The sequence below is a fragment of the Colletotrichum tamarilloi genome (genome assembly GCF_030869305.1).
Source record: "Colletotrichum tamarilloi strain Tom-12 chromosome Unknown Scaffold_16.1, whole genome shotgun sequence".
NCBI classification, from domain to species: Eukaryota; Fungi; Ascomycota; class Sordariomycetes; order Glomerellales; family Glomerellaceae; genus Colletotrichum; species Colletotrichum tamarilloi.
This window is the reverse complement of record NW_026849399.1, coordinates 212,226-237,420: the sequence shown is the minus strand read 5'-3', so window position 1 is coordinate 237,420 and position 25,195 is coordinate 212,226. Positions and strand designations below refer to the sequence as shown.

At 54.5% G+C, this 25,195-nt stretch overlaps 10 protein-coding genes across 10 annotated transcripts; 6 read left to right on the top strand and 4 right to left on the bottom strand.

Annotated features, from left to right (window-relative positions):
• Positions 1–218: 218 nt before the first annotated feature.
• On the top strand, positions 219–887 carry CTAM01_06011 (uncharacterized protein; the record flags this gene model as incomplete). The annotated part of the gene is made up of 1 exon (XM_060522041.1): positions 219–887. One exon carries the CDS (start codon positions 219–221, stop codon positions 885–887), a length of 669 nt encoding a protein of 222 aa, XP_060383231.1.
• A 2,878-nt stretch (positions 888–3,765) lies between these two features.
• CTAM01_06010 (OPT family small oligopeptide transporter) lies at positions 3,766–6,521 on the bottom strand (the record flags this gene model as incomplete). Its single annotated transcript, XM_060522040.1, has 5 exons — positions 3,766–4,253; positions 4,320–4,561; positions 4,624–4,829; positions 4,885–5,639; positions 5,693–6,521. 5 exons carry the CDS (start codon positions 6,519–6,521, stop codon positions 3,766–3,768), a joined length of 2,520 nt encoding a protein of 839 aa, XP_060383230.1.
• A 259-nt stretch (positions 6,522–6,780) lies between these two features.
• Positions 6,781–6,984, top strand: CTAM01_06009 (uncharacterized protein; the record flags this gene model as incomplete). The annotated part of the gene is made up of 1 exon (XM_060522039.1): positions 6,781–6,984. One exon carries the CDS (start codon positions 6,781–6,783, stop codon positions 6,982–6,984), a length of 204 nt encoding a protein of 67 aa, XP_060383229.1.
• A 1,141-nt stretch (positions 6,985–8,125) lies between these two features.
• Positions 8,126–10,017, top strand: CTAM01_06008 (3-oxoacyl-(acyl-carrier-protein) synthase 2; the record flags this gene model as incomplete). The annotated part of the gene is made up of 4 exons (XM_060522038.1): positions 8,126–8,191; positions 8,418–8,969; positions 9,027–9,749; positions 9,856–10,017. The coding sequence occupies 4 exons, from the start codon at positions 8,126–8,128 to the stop codon at positions 10,015–10,017; spliced, it is 1,503 nt and encodes a 500-aa protein (XP_060383228.1).
• Positions 10,018–10,839: 822 nt separating this feature from the next.
• CTAM01_06007 (ubiquinol-cytochrome C chaperone) lies at positions 10,840–11,908 on the top strand (the record flags this gene model as incomplete). The annotated part of the gene is made up of 2 exons (XM_060522037.1): positions 10,840–11,281; positions 11,367–11,908. 2 exons carry the CDS (start codon positions 10,840–10,842, stop codon positions 11,906–11,908), a joined length of 984 nt encoding a protein of 327 aa, XP_060383227.1.
• Positions 11,909–12,270: 362 nt separating this feature from the next.
• CTAM01_06006 (dihydrofolate reductase) lies at positions 12,271–13,113 on the bottom strand (the record flags this gene model as incomplete). The annotated part of the gene is made up of 2 exons (XM_060522036.1): positions 12,271–12,801; positions 12,979–13,113. 2 exons carry the CDS (start codon positions 13,111–13,113, stop codon positions 12,271–12,273), a joined length of 666 nt encoding a protein of 221 aa, XP_060383226.1.
• Positions 13,114–13,815: 702 nt separating this feature from the next.
• CTAM01_06005 (uncharacterized protein) lies at positions 13,816–15,585 on the bottom strand (the record flags this gene model as incomplete). The annotated part of the gene is made up of 2 exons (XM_060522035.1): positions 13,816–14,566; positions 14,624–15,585. The coding sequence occupies 2 exons, from the start codon at positions 15,583–15,585 to the stop codon at positions 13,816–13,818; spliced, it is 1,713 nt and encodes a 570-aa protein (XP_060383225.1).
• A 1,492-nt stretch (positions 15,586–17,077) lies between these two features.
• On the top strand, positions 17,078–18,700 carry CTAM01_06004 (ThiF family protein; the record flags this gene model as incomplete). The annotated part of the gene is made up of 2 exons (XM_060522034.1): positions 17,078–17,456; positions 17,520–18,700. The coding sequence occupies 2 exons, from the start codon at positions 17,078–17,080 to the stop codon at positions 18,698–18,700; spliced, it is 1,560 nt and encodes a 519-aa protein (XP_060383224.1).
• A 1,204-nt stretch (positions 18,701–19,904) lies between these two features.
• On the bottom strand, positions 19,905–23,323 carry CTAM01_06003 (uncharacterized protein; the record flags this gene model as incomplete). The annotated part of the gene is made up of 3 exons (XM_060522033.1): positions 19,905–22,613; positions 22,679–22,774; positions 22,853–23,323. The coding sequence occupies 3 exons, from the start codon at positions 23,321–23,323 to the stop codon at positions 19,905–19,907; spliced, it is 3,276 nt and encodes a 1,091-aa protein (XP_060383223.1).
• A 1,320-nt stretch (positions 23,324–24,643) lies between these two features.
• On the top strand, positions 24,644–25,042 carry CTAM01_06002 (uncharacterized protein; the record flags this gene model as incomplete). Its single annotated transcript, XM_060522032.1, has 1 exon — positions 24,644–25,042. The coding sequence occupies one exon, from the start codon at positions 24,644–24,646 to the stop codon at positions 25,040–25,042; it is 399 nt and encodes a 132-aa protein (XP_060383222.1).
• Positions 25,043–25,195: the final 153 nt, after the last annotated feature.

The following is a 25,195-nucleotide window of genomic DNA, read 5'->3' as shown; positions in this document are numbered from 1 at the left end:
TTCTCGTTTTCGGGAACCATATCTAGTGGCTAGATTTACTATGGGAAACCCAGCTCAGTACCTTGGTCCTTAGCTGGTGGTGCTTTCGACCGGCCGGCCGTCAAAACTCCGAGCCGGCCGGCCCGGACTCCCTGCCCCCCCTTTTCGCACCAGCGGCTTGACGGCGCCCGAGTATCCTCCACCTGTGCTATCTGCGAATACTGTGGACTTGAGCCGCAATGTTGGGGGCCGGCTCAGGAACAAAGTTTCCGGCATCAATGAAGAGCGTGGCCGCCACAGCGCTCTGGCGGAGTCTAGACTCCCCGTTGGGACTTGATGCGTGGCGTAAATGGCGGTCCCTCGGGGGCCACGAAGAGCGCTACCGCATATCTAGCGCCAGGAGCATTAGCCCCGTAGCGTTGATTCAACTACTCAGCTGCTCGACACACCATCAAGTCACACTAATGCAGTTGGAGACGAGGCTGACAGCTGAGTTCCGTCCATGGTGTCATTTCCCCTACGGACACCTGCTGTTGTTCACGATTCTGAGTCCGTACGACGACGTTGACATTACCAGGGACTTCGATAATCAATTGGGGGCATGTGGACCCCGGGAGATCCGCCCCTTGATTGCGCGGGATCACGATAGATCACCGCCACGTGTCTCAGACTCCGGCCCTCTCCTCCTCAGCTTCTCCCAAGTTTCCTTCGACCTGTTCTGCTTCTTTCCACGCTCCTTCTTCACGGTGAGACACTTGGGAAGACAACTAGCAAGACATGACAGGGGAGGGAAGGTTAGGGGGCGTCTTCTTCTCGAAGTCTCGCGGGAGTCCGCGACGGTTTTAGCGGCAACTTCGATTGGAATGTCATTCCAGATACGGGGGTATGGTATTGGTAGGGCAAATTAGCTTCCCACCTCTATCCAGTGACTAATTAGCGTGAGCCGCGCGCGACTGACAGCTTTCTTCGGAGGAGGCCGTTTCTAGGCGGCGTTGGAACTGGGGAGGGCGGTGTGAGACTGGTGGTGGTGGTGGTGGTGTTGGTCCAACGGCGAACCCGTGAGGTAACAGCCAATCCGTAGTCGCTGATCAGTGATGCCAAATTGGAGAAAGTCTCGGCCCTATATTTCTTCGTACGATCTATGCATACCGGCGTGGAGACTCGGGCAGAAAGAGAAAAAAAACCGGGAAAGAAGGAATAAGCAAGCTCAGGATTCGGTGGCATTCCAGGCATGGTTCTAGAAAAGAGAGGGAGAAACTGGAGGCGGGTTGAATCTGTCATGCAAGGGGGCATGTTAGCACCGATCCTGATCCTGATCCCATCCTTCATCTATACACTATGACATAGCGACATGCGTGACACGGTTCGAGCACATGACAAAAGTGCAAACAATGCTGCAGCAACTCTAGCTCTGTATGCGGATGTCAAAATAAAGTGGGAAAGAGTGGCTGGACCGAAGTTGCATCGCATTTGGCCGCATCAATGTGGCCGTTGTTGCCTGCCCCCGGGAACACTCGGTCAAAGGGGCATATGCAGTCATGTATGCAGTGTATGCATCGAACGACTTCATACTGCTTACATCATGAGCTTCAAGTGAGGCCGCCGGGGGTTACGGCACGGGACCCAGCCAAACTGCCGTTGGTTGCTGTACCCGGTTCCGCAGACTTTGACAGGGCCTGCCGTGGCGTTCACCAACTCGCTCCATTTCGACAATGGGCAAACTCGGCGAAATAAAGGATGCAACATTGGCATCAACGGCAGCCAACAAGAATTCAAAAAGGTTGGGGACCTGCGGCTCTTGGATCCCCGAAGAAGCTACTGTTGCCGAAAGCCCACATCAAGAAGCTTGAACTTTGAAAAGCCCATGGAAATCTCATCCTCCTCCCCCACTCCGGCCGGCATCTCTCAAGCCTGCAGGCGATTCGTAATGACAATTCGAAAAGACGATGTCAGCTGTAGCGGGATCCACCCATTCGGCCGGTATTTCGTATTGCGGCATTGGATTTTGGGAGGGGACTGGTAATCCCATTCATTTTCTTGGCAATATATCAGACTTTTGAAATCTCCAAGACGTATCCGTACTCGACCGGGCGTGGCTAACCGCGGACTCTCCGCAAGCAGAAAAAAGCTTTTTCCTGGTTCCGGCTGAAGTACGGATATTTGTGTCCTGTTTGGAAGAAGTTCTGCCCTTGTTGAGGAGCCTCGTTGATTAACACGACACAAAGTCCAAACTGACAGCTCGTTTACGACAGCGAATCCCGTTTTCCTGTATGCCGCTTTGCTAATCAATGCTCGCACTCTTTCAGATGAAATCCGTTCCAGACTTAAACATGATCTGCTTACAGGAAACAACGCTCAAAAGTCGAAACAGAGAGCGAGCTCCACTTCAAAGCGACTCCATCCTCACTGGCACTTTTCGCCCCCGACAAAAAAAGCAACCCACCGGTGCCACTTTCGAGAGTCAATGGAACGGCAAACAAAAAATTGGTCCCCCCCACCCCACTCACACTACGACGTCCAGGTCGGGTCCCTGCGAGGCGCGTGTTGCCCGCGCTCCGCCCCGCCGAACCGCGGCCGACCCCGTAAGGGATCCACCCAACGGCCCCGGCGGCTCAAGACCCCCGAATCGTTAGCGCCAATAAATAACCCGCCGCGCGCGCGTTGGAACATTTCGTACCCGGGTCCCACCCATCAAGAGTCGTCTTTTTTTTCTTTCCCTTCTCCGTTTCTATTGCCCAGGTTGTCCATCCATGATCCCTATGCCAAGGTGGAGGAGGAGGAGGAGGAGGAGGAGCGTGCGGTAAACACATTATCAGCCCACTACCGCTGCGACGTCGTTGGTTTCGGGTCCCCGAGATCCTAGATGTGAGATCTGCGTGTTTCTCTCCCACTCTCGGGCTCGGAATGCCGAGCTTGCATTAGGGCCCGAGACTCGAGTGAAATAAATCATGAAGTACCTTGTTCATAGCGCGGACTAGTCATGTGATGATGGTCCATGGTGCCGTCGAGTTGAACGATAGCCTGTCCCTTCGTGTGCTTCTGGGCTGTCTTGTGGCGTCGAGGCGTAGCCCGGCTGAAGTCGTTGACCGATGTGCGTACAGAGGCGCAGGCGTAAGGATGTCGAGGTGTCACTGGCGTATCGCGATGCTCCGAACTTGATTAAAATCTAGCCAATTTTTGGCGGGATAGGCTTGCCGACGTTAATGGCAAACAGACAGCTTCACCTTCGTGAAGACGCCAAACGACCGTGTTGAGCCGTGTACTCACTAGGTGATAGACGTTTACCCATCTCTGAAATCGAAAGTGTCCTTGGGTGACGTCTATCTCAGGAAGACGACGCCATTGGTGATTCCGAACGCGTGCTCTTACGAAGTGCTCTTTTCACAACCTACATCACCCTCTTTGTGTCGTCACACAAGAGGAAACATGCTTGGACGTGTCGTGTCTCTTGCAACATGCACGAATCTTTGGCCCATCCATTATGCAAAGTGGAAAGTAGGAATTAGACTTAACTCGCGTGAAATAGAGAGTATACACAATAAATAATCCATCCTTAATATTCGTGGTAACCAGCCCTTCTACCCATTTAATCATCCGTATCCAATGTCCACTGGGTCTTTCCAAGTAAACCCCCTTTACAAAATTGGGGGGGAATAGGCAGGAGCAACATGGAACATGGGACATATCCCCATGTCTCTCTCCTAGTGTTCCCTGTGTTTTACGGCTCTTTAGTGATACAAGTCCCTCTTTTAAACCTATTTTGACGCCGAAAGCTATTGTCGATACTCACCAGCTTGTCGGACCAAACTTTGTTCCAGGCGCGGGCGTCGCCTGGATAGCCGTGCCCTGCGCGTCCATCGTTGCAGTCACGATATCGTTACCCCACCATTTAGGCGGCTCAATCTTGTTAAGCGTGAAAGCCAAGAAGATGACGAGCGTGGCGAGCGCCAGGCCGAGGTCGAGACCCGACGAGGTGAGGTAGTTGAGGCGCGACCACCAGCCAAAATGCTTCTTGCGAATGTGGTGCTGGAAGACGTAGCCGACGATGCCCCAGGAGAGGTAGTTGAGGGGCGTCGCGGGAGGGATGGCGCCGGCACCGCCAAAGATGAGGGGCGCCATGAGGTACTTGACGGGAGACTTGGGCCACTTGAGAGCGGCGAAGTAGAAGATTACGGGGAGGATGGCGCCGAGGCCGAAGAAGATGAAGAGGCCGGAGTAGACTTGGCCCGGGGAGAACATGCGGGCGGGACCGATGAGACCCCAAATTACGGATGCTGTGGACGGGGGCTGTTAGTTTTGTGATACGGGAGGGAGTGGGTTGAGGGGTAGGGACGACGTACCGGCAAAGAAGACGCGGCCGCCCGGGCAAGAGAACTTGTTCTCCTGGTGCGGCGTGCAGACATCGGGGATGTTCTTCAACGCGGCGTTGAGCACGGCGATCTGGATGAAGCAGGAGAAGGTGGTTGCGACGACTTGGCACATGAACATGGTTCTTGGCGGGATCTTCATGTAGTGGCCAAACTTCAAGTCAGAGACGAAGCTGAGGGACTGGGACATGGTGATGTAGCCAAAAGTCTTGAAGCTGTGTAACTTGTCAGCACAAAACGAGTCGATGAAAGTCGATTAGAACACAGTGTAACTCACATCATGAGTGCGAGAGGTCGCCCAGGTTGGATGTAGCCGTAGATGAACTCCGTCAACACATTCAGACCAATCTGGTTGTTCGTGACAGCCTGAATAATGCCAATGGGCAGCGAGAAGCCGAACGAAATGGCCACCGCCAAAAGGAAGGCCCACCAGGTCAGGTTGGTCGGGTAGTACAGAACAGTCACGAAACCTAGACCAAGCATCTGCACGCGTGTTAGTGCATCATGACGGACCCCAAAATCCAGCAAAGTTACTTACGATCACGAAGAGGCCCATGTACCACCAAGTCGGCGCCTCCTTGTACTTCCTCATGAGCTTCATGTGGATATCGGGCTGCTCCTTGTTGCTGTTCCTGTACTGGGCCCAAATCTGCTTTCCGTTGTGCAGATAGGTGTAGACGATCAAAGAAGCGATGGCAGCGAATGACAGACCGTACGACATGGCGAACGTGGTGCTGATGAACAGCGGTGAATAGTTCTTGTACGCCTCCTCGTTCAGTGTAAGCTGAGGGGTAAGGATGCGAGACGTGTTGTACGGGTTACCCGTGTTGTCGTACGTGCCCGAGTCGCTCATGGGCAGGAACTGAGCGTACCACACACCGCTGTAGTGGAAGACGGAGCAGCCGATGATGAAGAAGGTAACAACACCGATGAGGGTGTTGGCAATGGCGTGCCATGGGGGAATGAGCGGGGAGCCAACGAATCCGGAAATCTGAGTCCAGTCGAGAGTCAACGGCAGAAGTGACAGACCACTCGTTCCACCAAATAGCTGGTTGATGATAACATTGTTCGGGGCAATCCAGGTGGCGAATGCCATGATACTAAGGAATTGCGCGAGGAAGCCGGGGATCCAATAGTAGCAGAATGAGCCAAGAACAATGATACCGAACCACTTGTATCGAGGCATGCTGCCACCAATGAAAGTGGGATCGGGTCTGTCATTCGTCTCGTACATGGCATTCATCAAAGTGACGGAGACCAAGTTTCCGGGCCAGATCATAGCAGCCGGATAGACTGATAGTAAGGTTAGCGAGCCTAAATCTTGAAGTTTATTTACGAGTACGCACCGAGGAACTTTCGCATGATGCCGGCAATTCCGTAACCCAAGGACTGAGTGGAAATGGTGAGAAGCAGTTGAAAGACGATGCCAAAGTCTTGCTTGTAAAACACCAGCTGGGCCAGGATAATGTCGGTAGCGTATGCAACCGAAAAGGAGACACCAGCCATCACGACAATGATGGAGTGCTCCTTGATGTTGAACGGTCCCGGGTTCAAGCTCCACTTGATGCCAAAGGTCTTGAACTGCTTCGTAGGCATCACCTTGGCCCAACCCTGACCGATAGGCCATGCAATAATCTGCGCAATTAGAGGACCAAGACCGATGGAAGGCTGTCGTAGTGAGAACAAGGTGTTCATTGAGGCACCAACAGTGACCAACATGAGACCGATAGTCCAGGCTCGGATGGTGTTGCAGGGCATATCTTCGTCGTAGTTGCGAACGGCTGCGCGTACTTCGGGATACGGCGAGTCCTCCTCCTCCTCCCTCTTCATAGCCAACTCATCGTCGACCTCTTCGATTGGCGTCGATGCCGCGTTACGAATTCTCGTCTCGTACTCTTCGGGCAGACTCGGATCTAAGAGAAGTTCATGTTCGGACCCTTGCTCATCTTCATCATCATAGCCGTGATAGACACTTGACTCACCCCATTGCGAGAGCCTCTCTTTCAAGTCCTCGACCGGGTCACGGTCTGAGAATCTTGAGGTGGTAGAGTCGGCGGGATTGATCTCGCGCCCACTGACCTCCACCTCCGCTTTGGTATCGAGCCCGCGATCGTTGTCCGCCATCATGGGTCCTGAAGCCGTACCAGACGACTTGCCATTAGATGGTTGGGGCATGTTGAAAGTATTCCCAGGAGTGTGGGAGCACAATCATCGACGACAGGGTCAAAACGTCCAAAAGCAGGAGGAGGCAGTGGGTTTCTATATAGGGGGGAGAGTCTAAAGTGTCTAGGCGGATGGCGTTAGGAGAGAGAGAGTGTGTGTGAGAGGCGGGAGACGGGAACCCGCAGAGGTACGAGCTACGAGCGCCGATCCCAGACCAACATGAAGCAAAGGCTAAAAATGAGCCTCTGGTTGTACTCGATAAGCCTCTGGTATGTACAGAGTCTCTTTCGAGGCCTACAGTGAGTGTGGCGTGATTGGACCTGGGACTCGAATGAATCAACCTCGCAGGTGCTTAGTAGTGCCTGGTACGCAGGAGGGCCGACCCCGTGCTCTCAGGAAACAGGGTGATGCTCGGCAGGAAAGGACGGGCGATCCGCAGACTGGGATCAGACTAAAGGATGGCGAGGGTGAGTGAGGGCGATGACTGGAGCGAATAATGGTGGAGGGGTGTGATGCTGTGGGATGATCGGACGGCCAGAGAAGTCGAGGGAAAGACGAGGGCAAAGGCATGAATGGGGGCTAGTCTCAAGGAAGGCGAGTTTCCCGACTGGTGACACTGCTCGGACAAGAAGATTTGGATCGAAGTGGTTGCAGAGTTCTCATAGGACGAGTGGTCATTGATGATAAGAAGGGAAACAAATGCGACGCTGAAACCAAGCTGCGGCACAACTCAGCACAGATGCAGTGTGGTGTGGCGACTCGAGGCCCGGATACAGAGCCGCAAGTTTGCGGGGATGGACTTGATGAAGGCGGACGTTGAGTTTTGCAGATGCCGAAATGCGATGGGAGACCCTGCAAGGCGGGATGGCCAAGCTTCCGAGTGTGCCCTCTGTTCGTGTGTGTTCCTGTGTTCCTGGCGGGCTCGTTTGTTTCTCTTGGCTGCTCAACCTGGCGATGATAACGATTTGGAATGCCGGGAAGACGTCGATGTCTGAAACGTGGCTCAATGGAACGGTTGGTGAGATGAGATGTCGTCTTCCAGGGATTGGCGATCTTTGAATGGCTGGACTAGTTCACCTCCTGGAGTGAGGTTGAGCAGGATGATCCGATGGTGCGGTAGAGGATGTCACCTCCCAGTCTCATGAGGGTGCAATAAAGAAGCAAGTTAAGAAAAGCTTCTTTTACATGGAAGAAGCGTCGGCTTGTGGGAGACTACTGTACGTCAAGAGAAAGATGGGAAAGAAAGAGTGAGTGAGAGTGAGAGCACATGCGCCAGTCGCAACGTGTGTCGTTGCGCAGCGTTGCGTTGCGTTTCCGACGCAGAGGCCAAGGTCCCCGATTCCAGCCAATCATCTGACACCTAAGAGGCTGAATCCAGAATTCCAGACCCAAAACCCCCATTGAGGCGACGTTAGTGTCCCCCGCTTCCCGCTGCACTTGTCCCCCGCCGCCATTTAGGCCCAGGGCATTTCACCCAAAAGAGGGTCAATGGAACTCAAGATAAGGTACCATACCTTACGCTACTGAGATCCCGACACTGTGGCCTCAGCACCAAAAAGCCCCCTTTTTAGCTGTACATTGTTCGCTTTGACAGCCTCTGACAGCACAGTGTTTGCATGCAGCCCCTGCAGCGACAGGTCGACAATCTGCACTTTTCGACACCTCACCTTAGCGAGTGCCGAGTACGTACTCTCCCATCAAGAACGCGCTAAACTGCATCTGTGCGGCGCCGCAGCAGAAGCGACCCGACCGCGGTTTTTCCTACATCTCTACTAACCTATCCGTAACATTGTTCCGACTTCACCTGTCCTACAGACCGCACAACCGTCCTTCACCATCGCTGCCGGCTTAGCCATTGACACGGAGGACCCTACCGTACCAAATCACCATCATCCCTACCTGCGATAGACACATCGCCCCAGCGCAGCCTCTCCCCTTTTCATCCCCGCCCTTTCCACTTTGTCGTTTGCTACCTTATTCCCCCCATTTACATGTCGGTGCGTCTGTAGTTCAAAACGACACACAGATATTGACCCTGGCTATGGCACAAGAGTCATGCGACGAGTTGTCGTGACAGGGCTCGGCGCCATTTCGCCCTTCGGTGTTGGCGTGCGTACCACGTGGAAACGTCTGTTGGCTGGAGAATCTGCCATCACCAGTGTGGCTGACTTTGAGCCGCGAAGCCGCTGGAAAGACCTGACGAGCACAGTTGCTGGCGTAGTCCCCAGTCATGGCTCAGGTCCCGATCAGTGGCGGCCGGGTGACTGGCTGGACGCCACGGAACAACGTCGTATGTCCAAGTTTGCCCAGTACGCCGTAGCATGCGCCGACATGGCAATGAAAGATGCCGGGTGGAATCCGCAGAGCCAAGAGGACAAGGAGGCCACGGGCGTGTGTCTTGGCAGCGGTATAGGAAATCTCGAGGAGATTTACGAGACGAGCTTGGCCTTCAACCAACAAGTGAGATCTCGCTGCAGTGATCGACAAGCGAAGCCAAGCTAAAGTCTGTTCTGGTAGGGCTACAAGAAGGTTTCACCACTCTTCGTTCCCAAGATTCTCATCAACTTGGCCGCCGGCCATATCTCTATGAAGTACGGATTGCAAGGCCCCAACCATTCCGTCACAACCGCCTGTACAACGGGTGCTCATTCCATTGGAGATGCGATGCGATTCATTGCTTTTGGTGATGCCGACGTCATGGTTGCCGGCGGAACGGAATCCTGCATCCATCCCCTGACCTTTGCTGGTTTCGGGAGGGCAAGGTCCCTCTCCACAGCTTACAACCACCACCCCCACGCCAGTTGTCGTCCCTTCGACCGCGACCGAAATGGTTTCGTCGTTTCGGAGGGGTCGGCAGTCCTTGTCCTGGAGGAACTCGAGCACGCCAAGGCCCGCGGAGCCAACATCTACGCGGAGGTGAGGGGCTACGGGTGCAGCGGCGACGCGCATCACATGACGGCCCCGCGGGAAGACGGACACGGAGCATTCCGCGCCATGAAGCTTGCTCTGAAGAACGCGGAAGTTCGACCGGCCGAGGTGAGCTACATCAACGCGCATGCAACAGGGACACAGGTTGGCGATGCGGCAGAAGCTTCCGCGATACGAAGCATCATGACAGGCGAGGAGGGTTACGCGGACGAGTCGCAGGTGACTGTGAGCAGCACCAAAGGTGCCGTTGGCCATCTGCTAGGGGCGGCTGGCGCCATCGAGGCCCTGTTCGCCGTGCTATCGGTTGCAGAGGTGAGTCGCGGCTATTTGGTTTCTGAAACCAGAACCTTATCTTCCCCAGACTTTTTTGGTCTTTTTCTGCCCAACTGAATGTTTTCCTCTGACTCTTAACCAAAAGGATATCGTGCCGCCTACGCTGAACCTCGAGAATCCAAATGTCGGGGGATCCATGAATATGGTACCCCTCGAGGCACAAGCGAAACAGGTCAACGTTGCTATTTCCAACAGCTTTGGCTTTGGCGGGACGAATGCCTCGCTGGTCTTTTCCAAAGTGCGTTAAATGAGGACAGCCGTGCCGATAGAATCAGAACAACCATGCGATGACGGCTGCGCCCGCGGAATGTCTAAATTGGCTCTGGCTTAGACTCAGACTTTGGGCACACCATAAGAGAGGCTTTATGGAAAGCTTCGCATTGTAAGACTCGATGTATGATTGGTTACGAGAATTGTAGGAGATAGAATTGCCGACATACGTACGCGGCCACTACGAGCTTAATCTCTGCTTTAACATCAGATATGAGCGTTCCCAAGGCTCTGAATGACTTTAGGTGCAAAGTAACGAGCCTGGAATAAGGCTCATTGTGAGAAAGTGCGCTTTATGGGCCGTCCATGAAGTTCGACGACACCTTGGGGGGAAGAAAAGTAGCCGATTTCTGTTTCTAAACTACAGCATGCAAAACGCCAAGATCGAAGTCAAGGTAATTGAGCGTCGTTGCATTGTCAATCCAAAGAAGCTGAATGGTGTTTGCCTACAGTGTCTAGTCTTCGAGAGAAGCACGGTACGCAGGCGTGGTGGACATGGCCCGAAGTTCCGCCGGCCTGGCATGTGCTAGCTCGAAATTTCCAATTCGATGTGTTCATGAACTTTTTTTTGGATGACGTCCAGACTTTTTGTGAGCTCCGCGTTTCTGGGCCCAAGCTGCTGGTCAACGTCCAATACCCCGATTCTTCGGCTCACGAGACCTTGATTGACCGCATTCACTTTCGAATGAATCGACGACCCCCTTTACACCTATCACACACGCAACATTCCTAGATAAGACACGGAACCCGGTCCTTTCTCTGATATCCCTGATATCCCGAATCAGCAATAACCTTCAAGATGGCCTGCCAAAGCTGCCGATACCAGGCAAGACTCCTAGCCCGGAGCCTACGCGCCACCGCCGACCTGGCGTCCGCATCGCCGTCCCAGCAGATATCCATCGCCGCGACGGCGCGCCGAGCGGCGGTACTGACGACATCCAAGACCGGCGGCCCAGCCGCGACTACCACCATGGGAAGGAGGCACTTCAGCCAGACGGCGACGCGGCGGGAGGCGGCGCCGTCGTCCGGCGGACTCAAGCAGGCCATTGCGTCGGGCATGATGGCCGCCGCGCCAAAGACCATGGCCGCGACCCTGACCACCTCCCGCCTCGAGGCGCTATACAAGATCTGTTCGTCGCCGGCGCTGTACAAGATCTCGGAGCAGGAGCGCGCCAAGGATATGGTGCGCATGACGGCCGAGGGGGAGGAGGTTGGAGACCCCATTGGGCCGTGGTTGCAATGTGCGTTTTAACTATTTCCTCTCTGCCTCCCATCCCTCCCATGTTTGAGTTGTAATCGCAGTGATACTGACACATCCATTAACAGTCCTCGACCTCCAACCGGGTTTCAGCTCCTGGTCACAAGCCACGATGCTGCACATGTACCTCGTCCTCGCCCGCCTGCGCTGCCTCGACCGCGACAGCTCCCGCAACCTGCAGCACCAGTTCATCGACCAGTTCTTCTTCGACTGCGAGCGCATGATGCACCTCAACCACGGCATGACCTCGTCCGCCCTCCGCCAGCGCTACCTCAAGGAAATCTTTGTCCAGTGGCGCGGCCTCATCGCCGCTTACGACGAGGGCGTCGTCAAGGACGATAAAGTCCTCGGCGCCGCCGTGTGGCGGAACCTGTTCAAGAGCCGCGAGGATGCCGACCTGCGACAGGTCGCTGCCGTGGTCGGGTGGATGCGCGCTACGCTGCAGGACCTCGAGGCGGCGCCCGTGGAGGACATTCTGGTGGCGCCGGCTAAAGTGTTCAAGAGGGATGTGAGGGAGATGTTTGCTCTTGTTGATGCTGTTGGGCCGCAGGTCAAGGGGGATGTTGCGAAGCTTGGGGGTGACCAGGAGCAGGCGGCGGTAAAGGCGTAAGAGAAGGATTCGGAGAGAGAGAGAGAGGGTGGAGGGTAGTCGTATGGCAGCGGATCAGACATTCTGAACGATTCGTGGGTCGCCGTAGTGTATCGATTTTTGGGGAAGATGATGAGAATCATGTACAGCATTTGACGGACGTCGCAGACTGTAGAGCCTGGCATGGGGAAGGGAGATGCTGCAGGCCTTGTAATTTTGTACAATCACCAACGCATATTAAAGGTTCCCAGACAGAATGGAGGATCACGAATAAGAGTCCATCCAACTCAGCATTTCTTGTAATGTAGTCATCTTATCGCTCCTTCCTGTACTATGAGATGAGCAAAAGGGAAAAGAATATTCATGACCCAAAAATTACGAGATCAAATCTTCTCCCACATCTGGAACTCATACCTTGTCCCATTCTCCTCAATCTCACCCCCCTCAACCTCCTCCCCAACCCACTCGTCAAGCCCCTTCTTCTCAACCTGAGCCCATTCGCTCCCCTCGCCCTCGCCGCCAAGTTCCAGCGGGAAAAACGCATCACACTCAAACTCCCCCATAACCCTCGTCAGCAGAACCCTCTTGGCCTCGGGCACCTCGAGCGCCGCGCCGTAGATCTGCGCGCCGCCAATGACAAACACCTTGCCCAGCTTGCCGGCCGCGGCTCCGCTGGCATCGGAGCGGAGGAACGCGAGGGCCTGGTCCAGCGAGGAGACCTTTACTGCGTCCTTTTCGAAATCCGTGACCGCCGCCGTGTCCGTACCTGCAGCCGAAGAAGAAGTGTCCAACGAAGCAGGGTGAGAGCGGCTGATGACGATGTTGAGGCGGCCTTTGAGAGGTCTGAAGCGGGGCGGGATGCTGTCCCACGTCTTGCGGCCCATGATTACGGCGTTGAGGGCGTCTGAGGGTGCCTAGAGCCCGATTGTCTTGTCAGCCATAGAACGGCACTTGTGCGCTGTGATGAGGTTCTCATGCGATATCATGTCGCAGTAGCCGCCAGTGAGACTAGGCTTCAAGAAAATGTTCAAGACTCCCATCTCCTATGAAGCGAGTTGAGCAGGAGAAGGAAGATATGGCCTTCTACGTACCTGTGGAGAAAGCCTCTTCGTCACGCGCGCAAAGTAAGCCATCTCCTTCTTCAGTCCCGTCCACGGCAGGCCGCCCTTGGCGCCGATGCCCATGTTGCGCGTCGCCGCGACGATGAGCGTGAGTTCGTGGCTCATGATGGTTTTCTGGTGGATATTCCTCCTTTTTAAGCGCTGTTCTGCCTTTTGAAAAACAAGTGGTTCCCTAGACCTGGGTAATTCGCCAAAGAATGAGGGTGTAAAGTATGGCCTCGAGGGTGATAAACTCTGCTTTGGCTATTCCCTTGGTTGAGTGTAAGTGTGAGGTGCGTGGTGCACTCCGAGTTTTGCGCTAGCTGAGTGACAATTGGTGCCGGCCGATTGGTGGGCTCGTGTGGAATGTCGAATCAAAGGTAAGAATGAAATCAATTCATGACTGACTAACGACCACATTTACAACGACCTGGGTCTTTTTCTAAAGTCTTTGAACATTGAGAACCCATTTCTATAACGGAACACATCTTCTTGAGCTGTGGATATGATGGTAGTCAGTTCCTTATACAAAACCTCTTTAGAACTACTCGCGGACCAGACTTGCAGCGTCAGATATGTCACATCATACACTGCACTTTCAGAGGCACATGGAAATTCTTACATCATCTCCCAATCCTGGTATATTCGCACTTGGTATAATATAGGTGACTTCCGAGTCACACTTGACCAGCCTAGCTATTGCTGGCCACAGAACCTGAACGCCGTCGACGTGTTGGTCGAGAAAGTCATCCTGAGAATAGAACTATCCTCCCGTCATTAAGTTTTCGTAAACCCCTTTCCTTTCATTCCCTGGTCCACCACACCCATTCATCTCAACTCCACTGAAGGAAAATACCGCGGTCCAGCGAATCCTTTGGCAAGGACCGCTTGTATATCGATATTGCTGCCAGCCGCACGACTGCTACTCCACATCTTCAAGAGTATGAACCTTCCAGCAACTGGCGGATCAAAGCGTATTGTGCATTTGCTCTTGTCCTTCTCAATAAAGAACTTGGCATGCGGCGCCATGAGACCACGTCCACCACTGACAGCCCGAACAGCCTCCTGCGTTGCCATTTGATTCGCCTCAACAGCCTCTGCCAGTGACATATCAGTAGGGTCACGGCGCCGGTTTGTGAAGGAATAATCTTCAAAGTCGGATGCAAATGGATTGCCGTCGTCGCTGCTGTCACTCTCAAACGGCAAGGACCCAATTCTATTGGGAGCAGTTCGATTCGCAGTGATTCTAGGTGTATCATCATCGTCGGTCTCTTCGTAACTGCATTCGGTGGTGATGTTGAAGGGTGGCAAGTGTGTGGTGAATTCCGGCGGGATCTGTGCTGTCCGACTCTCATTTTCATCGTCATCGTGTCCCAGACTGTATAGCCGTCTCTGCCGAGTGTGCGTTCTCGTTACAGTCGTTCCGTCTTCGTGATGCCGTATTGAGATTATCGGGGCTAGTGCTCTGGTAGCCGTTGTGCGACCTGATCTTTGCGGAGCATATTGTATTTCGTATTCCGCCGTTCGTCTAAGAAGCTCATCCTGATTCATAGAGACAAAGATCATACCCTCCCGTACGCTACGTGTATCTGTTAGATACAGCTCCCAGAAAATAGGGGAAACTTGAGATACTTACGGTGAAGAGTAATTCGATGCCGGCGCCTTTATGACAAGCTCCTTCAAGCTGAAAGCCGTACCACCTTGGTGCCGCAGAATGATGTTGCAGCGATTAGACTGTGTGCAGTATACAGTCTTGTCGTCCTTGAGGATGTTTTCGTGGGCGTGAAGGGTGGCGTTCTCATACAGTCCCCCATCACAGCTCATGATTTCCATCTTTAGTTGACCTGACTCGACCTGGCCATACCGTCCATATCGAAACCCCGTGAAGCTCTGGGCAATTCGTTCAGAGTCCAGCTTTCTCCTCTTCACCCTCCGATTCTCCTCCGGGTATTCCTCTGACGGAGGTAGAGGCGAAAGATTTGGCGGGGATTGATTGGGAGGCATCCTGGGCGGCGAAAAGGGTGAGGAGCTGTACTGGGCTCTCCTATTCCACAGAGCTCTGACTGCTTCCAAGTCGTCTTCCGTGCCGTCAGTTCGTTGACGCCCGCTAATTGTCCTGGTAGTTCTGTACCCAAAGACTGGGGGCAACTGGAGGGGTTGGCGCCGGGTGTTATCGTCGTCGTCTCGCTGGTCGTTCTGGTCGTTTTGCAAGATATCTAGCAAATTTGAGTTTTGGCTCCAGCCAAGGCTGTTGTTTCGGGAGAAACCAAAGTCGTCTTGCGCCTGAGACATAAATGCCGTGAAGCCACTCAAACTGTTGCCCACGAGCTCGTCGTACTCGGCCTGAAAATTCCGATCAGCCATGTGCCGCGTGAGCTGGTAGTAGGTTTCGGCTTGGTCCTGCGTAGTGTAAGGCTCAGGCTCCCAGGGATGTCGTCGTGTGGTGTTTGGGGAGAAGGTGAGGCGACTCGTGTCTCTAGAAATCGGCGGTAGTGGAGGAAGCCTGCGGTGTGGTGGCAGGGGCGGGTAGCCGTCGTCGTCTTCGTCGTCGTCGTGCCTCTGAATACGTTGGCTCGGGTCTGGCCGTTGTGACGACATGCTTCGTTGACGAAGGTTTCAAGGGCTTAGCGACGCACGCGCCAGGAGACAAACCGATCTGTGAAAGTCTCCTGGTGCTGCGCTCGTTACTGTCGACGTGAGATAGGCCACGGCGAGAGTGGGAGCGCCGGTTCGACGGGTGGAAATTATGGGGTTTAGTGGGATCGAGTGAAGGCGGCCGAGCAGTAAAGATTCGTGATCCAGCTACCTGGAGGGTTATCGATCGGGGCGGCGACTAGAAGAGGGTAGAAGTGTCAATAGCCAGCAGATAAGGCGAGATCGTCGCACAGAAGAGGATGAGAGGCGTAACCGCCCGTGGGAGTGTAACTTGGGCGTACGGGCTGAACCTCCTCCATCCACCAGGATTGCACTAACAAAGGTAGTGTACGCGAAGGGCGATCGCTGGCCCCAGTATTGACCCTCGTCGCAAGTAGTGAATCGAAGAGTGGTGGGAGTCTGGAGCTTTGGTTTTGGTGCTATAGGTGGTAGAAGCGGGCAGAGTATGAGTGCAGACAAGAGGGCCAGACGGAGCTAGCGCGAACGGCCGTCGATGCAGCTCGGGTTGTGTCGTCAGCAGGTCGGCGGAAAAGCAAAGATGGTTGGTTGATGATACAAGTTGGAGTTGGACTGAAGTGCCGCTGACCGCTGGTGGTGGTGCTGTTGCTGGTGCTTGGATTTCTGTTCCAAGTCCCCCTCGATAGGAGGCGAGCAAATGAGCAGACAGCCAGTGAAAGCGGTGGAATCGCCCTGCTGCACCCGCTAAAGAGAGACCCCCCTGGCCCTGCCCATCGCGGGGTTTCGTACCTGTAAGAACCAGTGAGGCAACGGGGGAGAGAGGGGCGTCGGCACCAAAATGCTACGGGATACATCATCTTAGTATGTAACACTCTGCTAAGCTAAGGTACCACTTAAGCGTGGCCTTAGCGCGTTATCCGTGTTAGGGACGCCGAGGACTGCGTTCCATGCGAGCGTTCTACGTACCTACCTTACTTACTTTAGGTACCGTAACAGGGCCGCCGCGTTAACAATTCTTTTGTCGAAGCTGCCTTCCTTGTCGAAGCTTGCTCTATTACCTGCCTCCTAAGGTACCTTAGCCTCGACCTCAAAGTGAACCCATCCCGTCCTCAGCCTTGCTTTGTGAGGTGAGAGGTCATTCTCATATATCGCCATCACTTCCTTCTGTCTGGAATTTTTCCCTCTGGAAAATCCATCAATTTCTTTTTTGCTGCTTCCGTCATTGGATGAGCGAAACCTGCGATACCCCCTTCACATCTTTTACGACGGACTCAAAACCGATCTCACTTGACGCGGTCTCACCTCTCAACTCTCGCTTCATTGCGCCAACTCATCTCACGAGCCAAACGACGACGCGCATGACTTACTGAGCTGCCCTGACGATTCGCGACTCAATTCCACAGGATACGAGGACAACATCCTTTTTAGATCCACACATTCTCATCAATCGACATCACTCTTATCTCCTGACTTCATCATGGAGGAGCAACCGCAAACGAAGGAGACGCCGGTGCCAGAGACGCAGGCGCAGCAGCAGCCAGCACAGCAACCCGCACAAGAAACCGCGGCCCCGAGTAGCAACGCGTCAGCTCAGGAAACCGCTCTGCCTCACATGCCTTTTCCCAATCCCTCCAACGGGTTCGATCCTAGCATGCAAGCCGCGCCAATGGACCAGGTACTCCCGGAAGCGTTGCAGGAAGTCATCCCCGGAGCCATGCCCGGCATCCTTCCCGGCATGTTGCCCACGGGCGAGATGTTCATGCCTCAGATCCTCCAGCAGAACGGACAGCAGCAAATCTTCATGGGCAACGACATGCTTCCAAATATCCCAGCTCCGGCGCCGGGCATGAGCGCAGGTACGTAGGCCTGAGCCATCTACCTACATGAGACCGTACGGACAAACTGACAGTTTCTACTAGATGAAATTGCGCTCTACGACCGTCAAATCCGCCTCTGGGGCATAAAGGCCCAGGAAAAGATCCGCAACGCCAACATCCTCCTCATCACAATGAAGGCCCTCGCCAACGAAATCGCAAAGAACCTTGTCCTCGCCGGCATCGGCTCCCTCACCATCCTCGACGGCGCCCCCGTCTCGGAATCAGATCTGGGCTCCCAGTTCTTCCTCTCCGAAGAGGAGCACCACGTCGGGCAGAACCGCGCGCAGGCCGCCGCCGCCGCCATCCAGAAGCTCAACCCGCGCGTCCGCGTCAACGTCGACGCCGAGGGCATCAAGTCCAAGGGCACGAGCTACTTCTCTGCGTTCGACATCGTCATCGCCACCGACCTCGACCCGGACTCCCTCAACATCATCAACACCGCCACCCGCCTGCACCAGCGCGCCTTTTACGCCGCCGGCACCCAGGGCCTCTACGGCTTCGTCTTCTCCGACCTCATCGAGCACGACTACGTCATCGAGCGCGACCTCGGCAACGTCGCCACCAAGCTCGCGCCAGAGACGCGGACCCGCAGCGTCGTCGCCGTCAACACCAAAAAGGAAGGCGGCAAGACCATCGAGATGGTGACCAAGCGCGAGCTCTACTCGACCTGGTACCTCGCCAGCGACGGCGCCACCCTGCCCGACGAGTACGCAAAAAGCGCGCGCAGGAAAAAGGCCGTCAGCCCCGTCATCTCGTGCCTGCGCGCCCTCTGGGACTTCCAGGTGCTCAACAGCGGCCGCCTCCCCAGCCACACAAAGGAGGACCTCGGCCTCTTCACCAAGCTCGCCACGGCCAAGCACGCCCAGCTCGGCCTGCCCTCGGAGACGCTGCGCTCCGAGGTCCTGCGCGGCTTCCTGCAAAACATCGGCAGCGAGATGGCCCCCGTCACCGCCATTCTCGGAGGCCAGCTGGCGCAGGACGTCATCAACGTCCTCGGCCAGACCCAGCAGCCCATCCAGAACATGGTCATCTTTGACGGCAACACCATGGAGGCGTCGGTCCTCCCGCTCCACCCCGTCGGCGAGCTGGGACGCGGCCTCCTCTCGCTCGCTGCTCCCGCCGGCCTCATGCCGAATGGCGGGGGCCTGATGCCTGCTGATCCCAGCATGATGATGAGCATGGATGGTGCGGTGGACTTCAACAACCAGATCCTCACGCAGTAGTCTGCCAGGCAGTGGTTTAGACATTTGCGGTTGTGTGTATGTGTATAACAGTTTCTCGCGAGGGGTCGGCGATGATGGCAGAGAAAATTCGTCCTGAACATCCCTTTTCGCCGGTGCGGAAAAAATAAAAATGGCTCGGATACATGTAATATCAGATACACTGTAATCAGAACACAAAATTGAAGAGGCTCACGCTCCATTTGCATTATGCTGTTCTGTTGAAACTTTATGAAACTTTATGAAACTTTATGAAACTTTCAGAACTGTGACTCCGGTTCCTCCCTCAATGACCTCGCGAACTCCAAGCAATGCCGCTTTCTCCTGGCATGCAAGGCTGCCGTGATTATGCGAAGTTCTATGAGAAGTGTGAATAAGGCCTTTCGAGTGAGCAAACAAGCAGCTGTGTGTTCTCTCTCTCTATGTATGGACGATAAGAAACGTCTCTCTAAGCTACTTCTCGACTTCGTCTGTCAGGTATGTATAATAATCTTGAGAGTAACATATGAGCTAATCCAAATTAATAGCAAGAAACAAACACAGACTTATAGTAGCTCTCCGATTTTGCCTCTAAGCAATCGACGAGCTCACCTTCGATTAGTGACCAAAGCATTTGGTACCACTCTGCTTCTTGGCGGATATGAAGCGTCCATGAGGCAACATCACTTACTGGGCCGCACGAGATAACGCGGAAACTAGATGAACCATGACTTCACTTCACAAGCAACGCTCAGCAGCATCCTTCTCAAAACCAATTCTTCTTTTCGTATTCATTATCATTCCAAATATGCTGAGGCACTATTGACCCCGGCTTCTCGGCCCTAGCTCTCATTTCATTCAATGAGCTTCTCCACCTGGCTTTTCAGCCCAGCCCTCTCTCTCTCTTTCTCTGTGTCTTTCATCCGCATACGGATGACGCGAACAAAGGACTTCATATGTGGAAGACCAATGTCCAAAGTGATGTGATAATAATACATGCTCTTTTCGCTTGTTCCGATCCGCTTGTGACACGATTCTCGGATTCCATTCAGGTTGTCTTGGGACCTGGCTTATTGGCAGTCGTCTTCTTAGCGACCGCCTTCTTCGTAGTCGTCTTCCTGGCAGCTGTCTTCTTAGCGGCTGGCTTCTTGACAGCCGGCTTCTTCACTCCCGCGCCTGTTAAACCTTCCTTACTTGGGTTCAGCTCTGGCAACGTGAGAATCTGCTCCTAGCGGGACCCGCGTCGCTCGTCGCCGTTCTCATCTGTCTTCTGGCGCTGGATCCTATTATTATTTATGTTCCATCCCCGAATTTGGACAGGGCCGCGACGCGGAGGGGGTTCCGTAGGCGCATAGTCTTTGATGTTTTCCTTGTAGTCATACTGAACGGTTCGCAGTTCAGGGCCTTGAGGCCAGCCTACTCTGTGAGCAGGCAGGGGGGCGGGGGCCAGCTTGGGGTATTTGCTGTTTCCCTGTGCACTTGGAGTCGATGAGCCACTTCCAGCCCGGCTTCTAGACGGTTCGCCGGGTTGCTGCGGAACGAACTGAAGATTCGGAGGGCTTTGTGCCGGGGCAATGGATGAGTAAGTGGGAGACATGCCTGGATGTCCATAAGGCGGCGGTTGCTGCTGTTGCTGCTGCTGCAAAGGTGGTGGTGGAGGTTGCGAGCCTGTGTAGGGTGGGTACTGGCTCATCATGGGCGGCAAACCTGGCTGCTCCTGTGTGTATCCATTGTGGTATGGCCTGGGTGGACCAGGGGGGTAGAACGAGCCGCTATTGGTGCTCATATAAGGTGGCGGCGGCGGCTGTTGTTGCTGCTGCTGTTGCTGTTGCTGCTGCTGAATTTGATGTTGCTCGATCTGAACACCCTGCTCTGGTGCAGCGGGAGCACTCTTGCGGCCACGGGACGGTCGCAAGGGCGGAAGCGGCGAGCTCCTGTCCTGAGAAGGGTTCGTGAATGGCATACGAGATGTGGAGCCAGATTGTTGCAGCTGGGGAGAGGCTTGTGCCATGGGTCCTCCTTGCATAGGCATGCTGGGCAATTGGTAGCCCTGCTGGCTCTGACCGTAAGCCTGTTGTTGATATTCATGATGTGCGGCCGACGCGTCCATCGGTGCAGAGTAAAGACGCGGGTCGATCATGGGGTCTGCTTGCGGCAGGTGTTGCTGGTTATGCGGATGAGGCAAGTGCTGCTCGTTGTAGGCCGAAGGAGCGCTGTGCTCGTGGTACATGGAGTGCCGGCGGGTATCATTGGTGGCGTCAATCGAGGACCTCATTTGAGACATCTCGACTGGTCGAGCAGGGGGTAATTGGTTCGAGTACGGATCTCTCATCGACGGAGTTTCGATAGATTGGTGAATCCGACCGTCGACACCTGGTGAAGCGATTCGTGGTTCAATCCAGCCGACACTATCGTTTGAAGGTGCAGCCTGGATGCGGAACTCAGCGGGAATGGGCTGAACCACATAACCAGAGTCGATGTGATGATGATGGGAATGGGGAGGTGGAGGACCGTCAACTGGAATGGGTTGGCTGATGGGAGCATCGGCCATGACAAGGTCGACGGGCTGGGGAGGGTAGGTGGAAGTAGACGCATCTGCGAGGATTGCGAGCGCAGTAGTGTCAATAGGCTCCGGCACCAGGACGGGAGCTGGAGGCTCAACGGCAGCTGATTCGGACCCTCCAAATATGTCGCGAATAGCGTCATAAGCACGGGTAGCAGGCCTGACTGGGGTCGGAGCGGGCAGGATCACCGGATTCTCTTCGACAGATCCCAAGACCTTGGCCTCCGCCTCGACGGCTTCCGCAGCCACGACGAGCTCCTCCAACCCAGCAATGTTGAGGGCAGAGTCGTTCATAGGGAGGGGCGAAGTGGCAGGCGTATCCTCCAGACTCGCGGGCTCGGACTCCTTGATAGACTCGGCGATGAGTCTTTGCTCGGCATACTCTTCAGAGATTTCCTTCAGAGCCTTAAGCTCAGGTCCCTCAATGTCTTCGGGAGAGATGTCTTCCTTTTCACAGATGGAAGAGAGAATCGCACCCATTCTTTCCGAGTATGGCTTGTCGGCTAGAGCAATCTCGACCTTTGCAACGGGGACGACACGAGATGCGTGGATGGTCTTGCCTGAGGGAGTAAGGAAAACAGTAGGATGCATCGGCTCTGCTTCTGGCTTTGGCGGCTCAGAGTCATTTTTGCTCGTGGGCAGGAAGCAGCCCAATCGGGGATGAGTGCCGTGCTTCTGGACAAGTTCCAAGTCGTAGTCTTCTTCGTCGAGGTCTCTAGCATCCCAACGAGCAAGCAGAGGATCAAAGTGCCAGGTGTTCGAGTTTGGCTTGCCGAGATACTTTCCACGCTTAGCGAGCGTGGCTCCATGCCTAGGGGAGTTGGTGGAATCACGGAATCCAATCTCGTCGTCGTCGAACTGGAACGATGGAGGAACAATGAGGCGATTCGCGATACTCGCTCCATTCTTGGCTGTCGGCCGATTGACTTGTCTGCAACCGTATTCATCTGGCTCTGAAGCCTTTGCTGGCAAGGCGGGCTCTCTCTGGTCAGCCGTCAACGGACCCTCAGGTACCGGCGTGCTCTCATTCGATTCGTCTTCAATGGGAGCATGCTGAGCCGACATGATACCAGCAATGTGGCGGACGGGCGCGACATCGGCAGCAGACCTCTTGGAGGCCGGCTGGCCATCTGGTTGTTGGTTGGCTTTGCGCTTGCTGATTCGTCCTCCAGTCGCTGCCGCGGAAGGCGGCGCCAAAGTCTCCTTCGCCGTCTGTGGCTCCGCCCAAGCAGCCTGTCTCAGGGCATGGGCTTCGGTGCCTTCGACGAGTTGAGGATAGGGAACGAGCGCTCCGTCAACGTAGACTTCATAGAGGCCGAATTCTTGGGCTTCCTTGTCCGAAATTTGCTTATAATTCCAGCCGGCATCGACGAGCTGAGGCCAGTGTGAATAACCGAGATACGCAGAAAAAAATAGAATGAAGAACAGAATGAACTTACGTCAACAGGAAGACCATGATCATGAAGGTATTCCAGAAGGTTGAGGCGATGAAGCTGCGCATCCAAAAATCTGTCTTCCGCATCTTCAACTCCGTTCTAATGCCGCGGGTGACGTTAGCAGAGGACCAGGGGAGAGGGAAAAAAATATGACATATCAGTCGGGGCCTCACGAACCTTGAAAATATCGCGAACGGCGCCGAGCTTGGCATGTTTGGACTTGAAGACGGTTCTGGCGGCAGTCGCCAGTTTGTTCTCCAAGTAAAGGAGGGATCTTTCAAAGCGAGCGCCGAGATTGTCCTCGATGACTTTGAATTCCGGCACCGTTTTGTGGTAGTCCTTGTCATTTGTGAGTGTGTCGATAGAGCGCGATGCCAGATCTTGTAGCGCTGGCTTCACGGCATTAGCGAGAGCCGCGTACTGTGCCTTGAGCTCGCGTTGCCGTTCATAATTTGCCTGGACTTTGTCGTCTGAGAACTGCTTGAAGCGGCCGCGTCGACCAGTGCCGGCTGTGGCTACGGGTTTGGGAGGCTCCTTCTTAGGCGCGACAGCTTTTCTGCCCCGGCCTCTACCGCGGCCCTTGGCCTTGGGGGTAAGCTGAGGCGTCGGAGTCGAAAAAGACTGCTCCGGTGTCTCAACGTCTGACATGATGGCGATGGCCGTTCATGAAAGAGACGTGAAGACGGGGGAAATGGGGGTATGTGGAGGCAAAAGTGAGAGCGGGTATGGTGTAATGAGATGGGGGCGTCTGTGAGATGGGTAGAGTTAGGTAAGGGGCGCGGTACGGGTTGGAAAACTGAGATATGAAGCGGCCGAAGAATTCTCGGTCAATCTCAGAAAAGATGTGAGCAGGCGCGATTGCTCGGGGTCAAGAAAGTGCTTTGACTTGAAGATGTCTGTAGGTTGTTGGCTGTTCGGAGAACAGGACCAAGGTGTGTGGGTTGGACGGGGATGGTAGTGGTGTGGGCTAAGAAAATGACAGCCGGCTGGCCTCTCTCTGCAGCGAGCGGAATTCCTCAATGAGAGACCAGCTTGAGAGGGGGATAAATGGGTTCAGGGTGAAGATGAGACTCGGGCGCAGAGATGGCTGTAAGAGTGAGCCAGCGTGAATGAGGCGTTGAATTGCGAGCGTGGAACGAAGATTGCTTCGCTTTTTTCCCCTTCCTGCCTTTTGCAAATAATACCAGGCGGAGCGCAGCAGAGGCAGGAACAGACGTGACCACCCTGCTACAGCGAGGCGGAAGGCAAGGCCCAGCCCAGCACTGTGCTGCACACACTTACACCGATCTGGTAGGAGTAGGCACGATTTGCCGCGCCCTGATTCGTCCGGAGACCCAGAAAATCCGACGACCGGAAATAGCCTTCTACCCCTGTTGGCAAAAAAGGGCAAGAGGTACCCGGTACATTACGATTCTGCCATCTGGCCGTCCATGGTGCTGTCATGTACTTTACCGCGTACCTCACTCTGTGCCTTGCGCGTATCTGAGTGTAAGCCTTTTTTCTAAGAGCTGGCTCGCTCGGGTCTTCGTAACGGGCATTTGCGACTTGCCAGGCCAACAGGCGAGCATGCCAGAATTGCATCTTTGAGCAATGATGAATGCCTGCGGTCTCACTGTCCCAACTAACAGAACCTGCTTGCACCGGTGAATACCTACCTTGCTCATATGGCTGCCTGTTTCTGCGTTTGTGTTCCCAATGTGTGCTGGCTTTTCTGAACGTGTATGATTACCTACTCTGTGCGTACACAAATATCCATAGACCGAGGCGTGCCTTCTTGTCCGCTTCTCCCAAACGTCCAGCCGGTCATTCTGAGCAGGATCAGCATTTCTCAAGCGCGTCCGACATCACGACGACGACGACCTGGAGATGACAGCAATGGGGTCGGTCGGCCCCCGACTTCTGCTCCTTATCAACCATGTGCGTCTCCTTCCTGCCTGACCCAATCCAAGTGGCTCTAAATATGATTAAATGACGAAGCCGCTTTGTAAATGCCATCCGACATTGGATAAAAGCGCAACAAACATAAAGAGTATTTTTCATACGCTCATCTTCCTTGGTCCACACATATTCCATTGGTATAGATTTTTCATACTGTTTCTGAGCAGTGTCGTCTCTATCAAACTGGGCAAAGCAGATATTTTTGCCTCAATCTCGGGTACCTCAGGCTGTTCGGACGAGTCGGACAGCCTGTCGGACGGGGCGACTTTTACAGGTCCTGGTCCCGTCCGGGTGGGCCTGTTGTTGAACCAGATCCCGAGCTCCAGCCGGACGGCTGCAAGTTCTTTTCCAGGACCCGTTGAGGTGCAGCTTTGTGTTGTTGTTCTGTGGCTGGTATGGCTGGCTCACCGACGAGTGTTCTGGGCATGATGCAACAATAAACGAAATTCAATTACGTAGATATTGAAGCAAGCACGCGGTTGTTCTATACGCGCTCCGTTACCCACGATCTTATGGCGACCAGCAAATGATAGTAGTCCTCTTCTGGAGGGTTGTACACAATCATAGTACTGGCATGCTCGC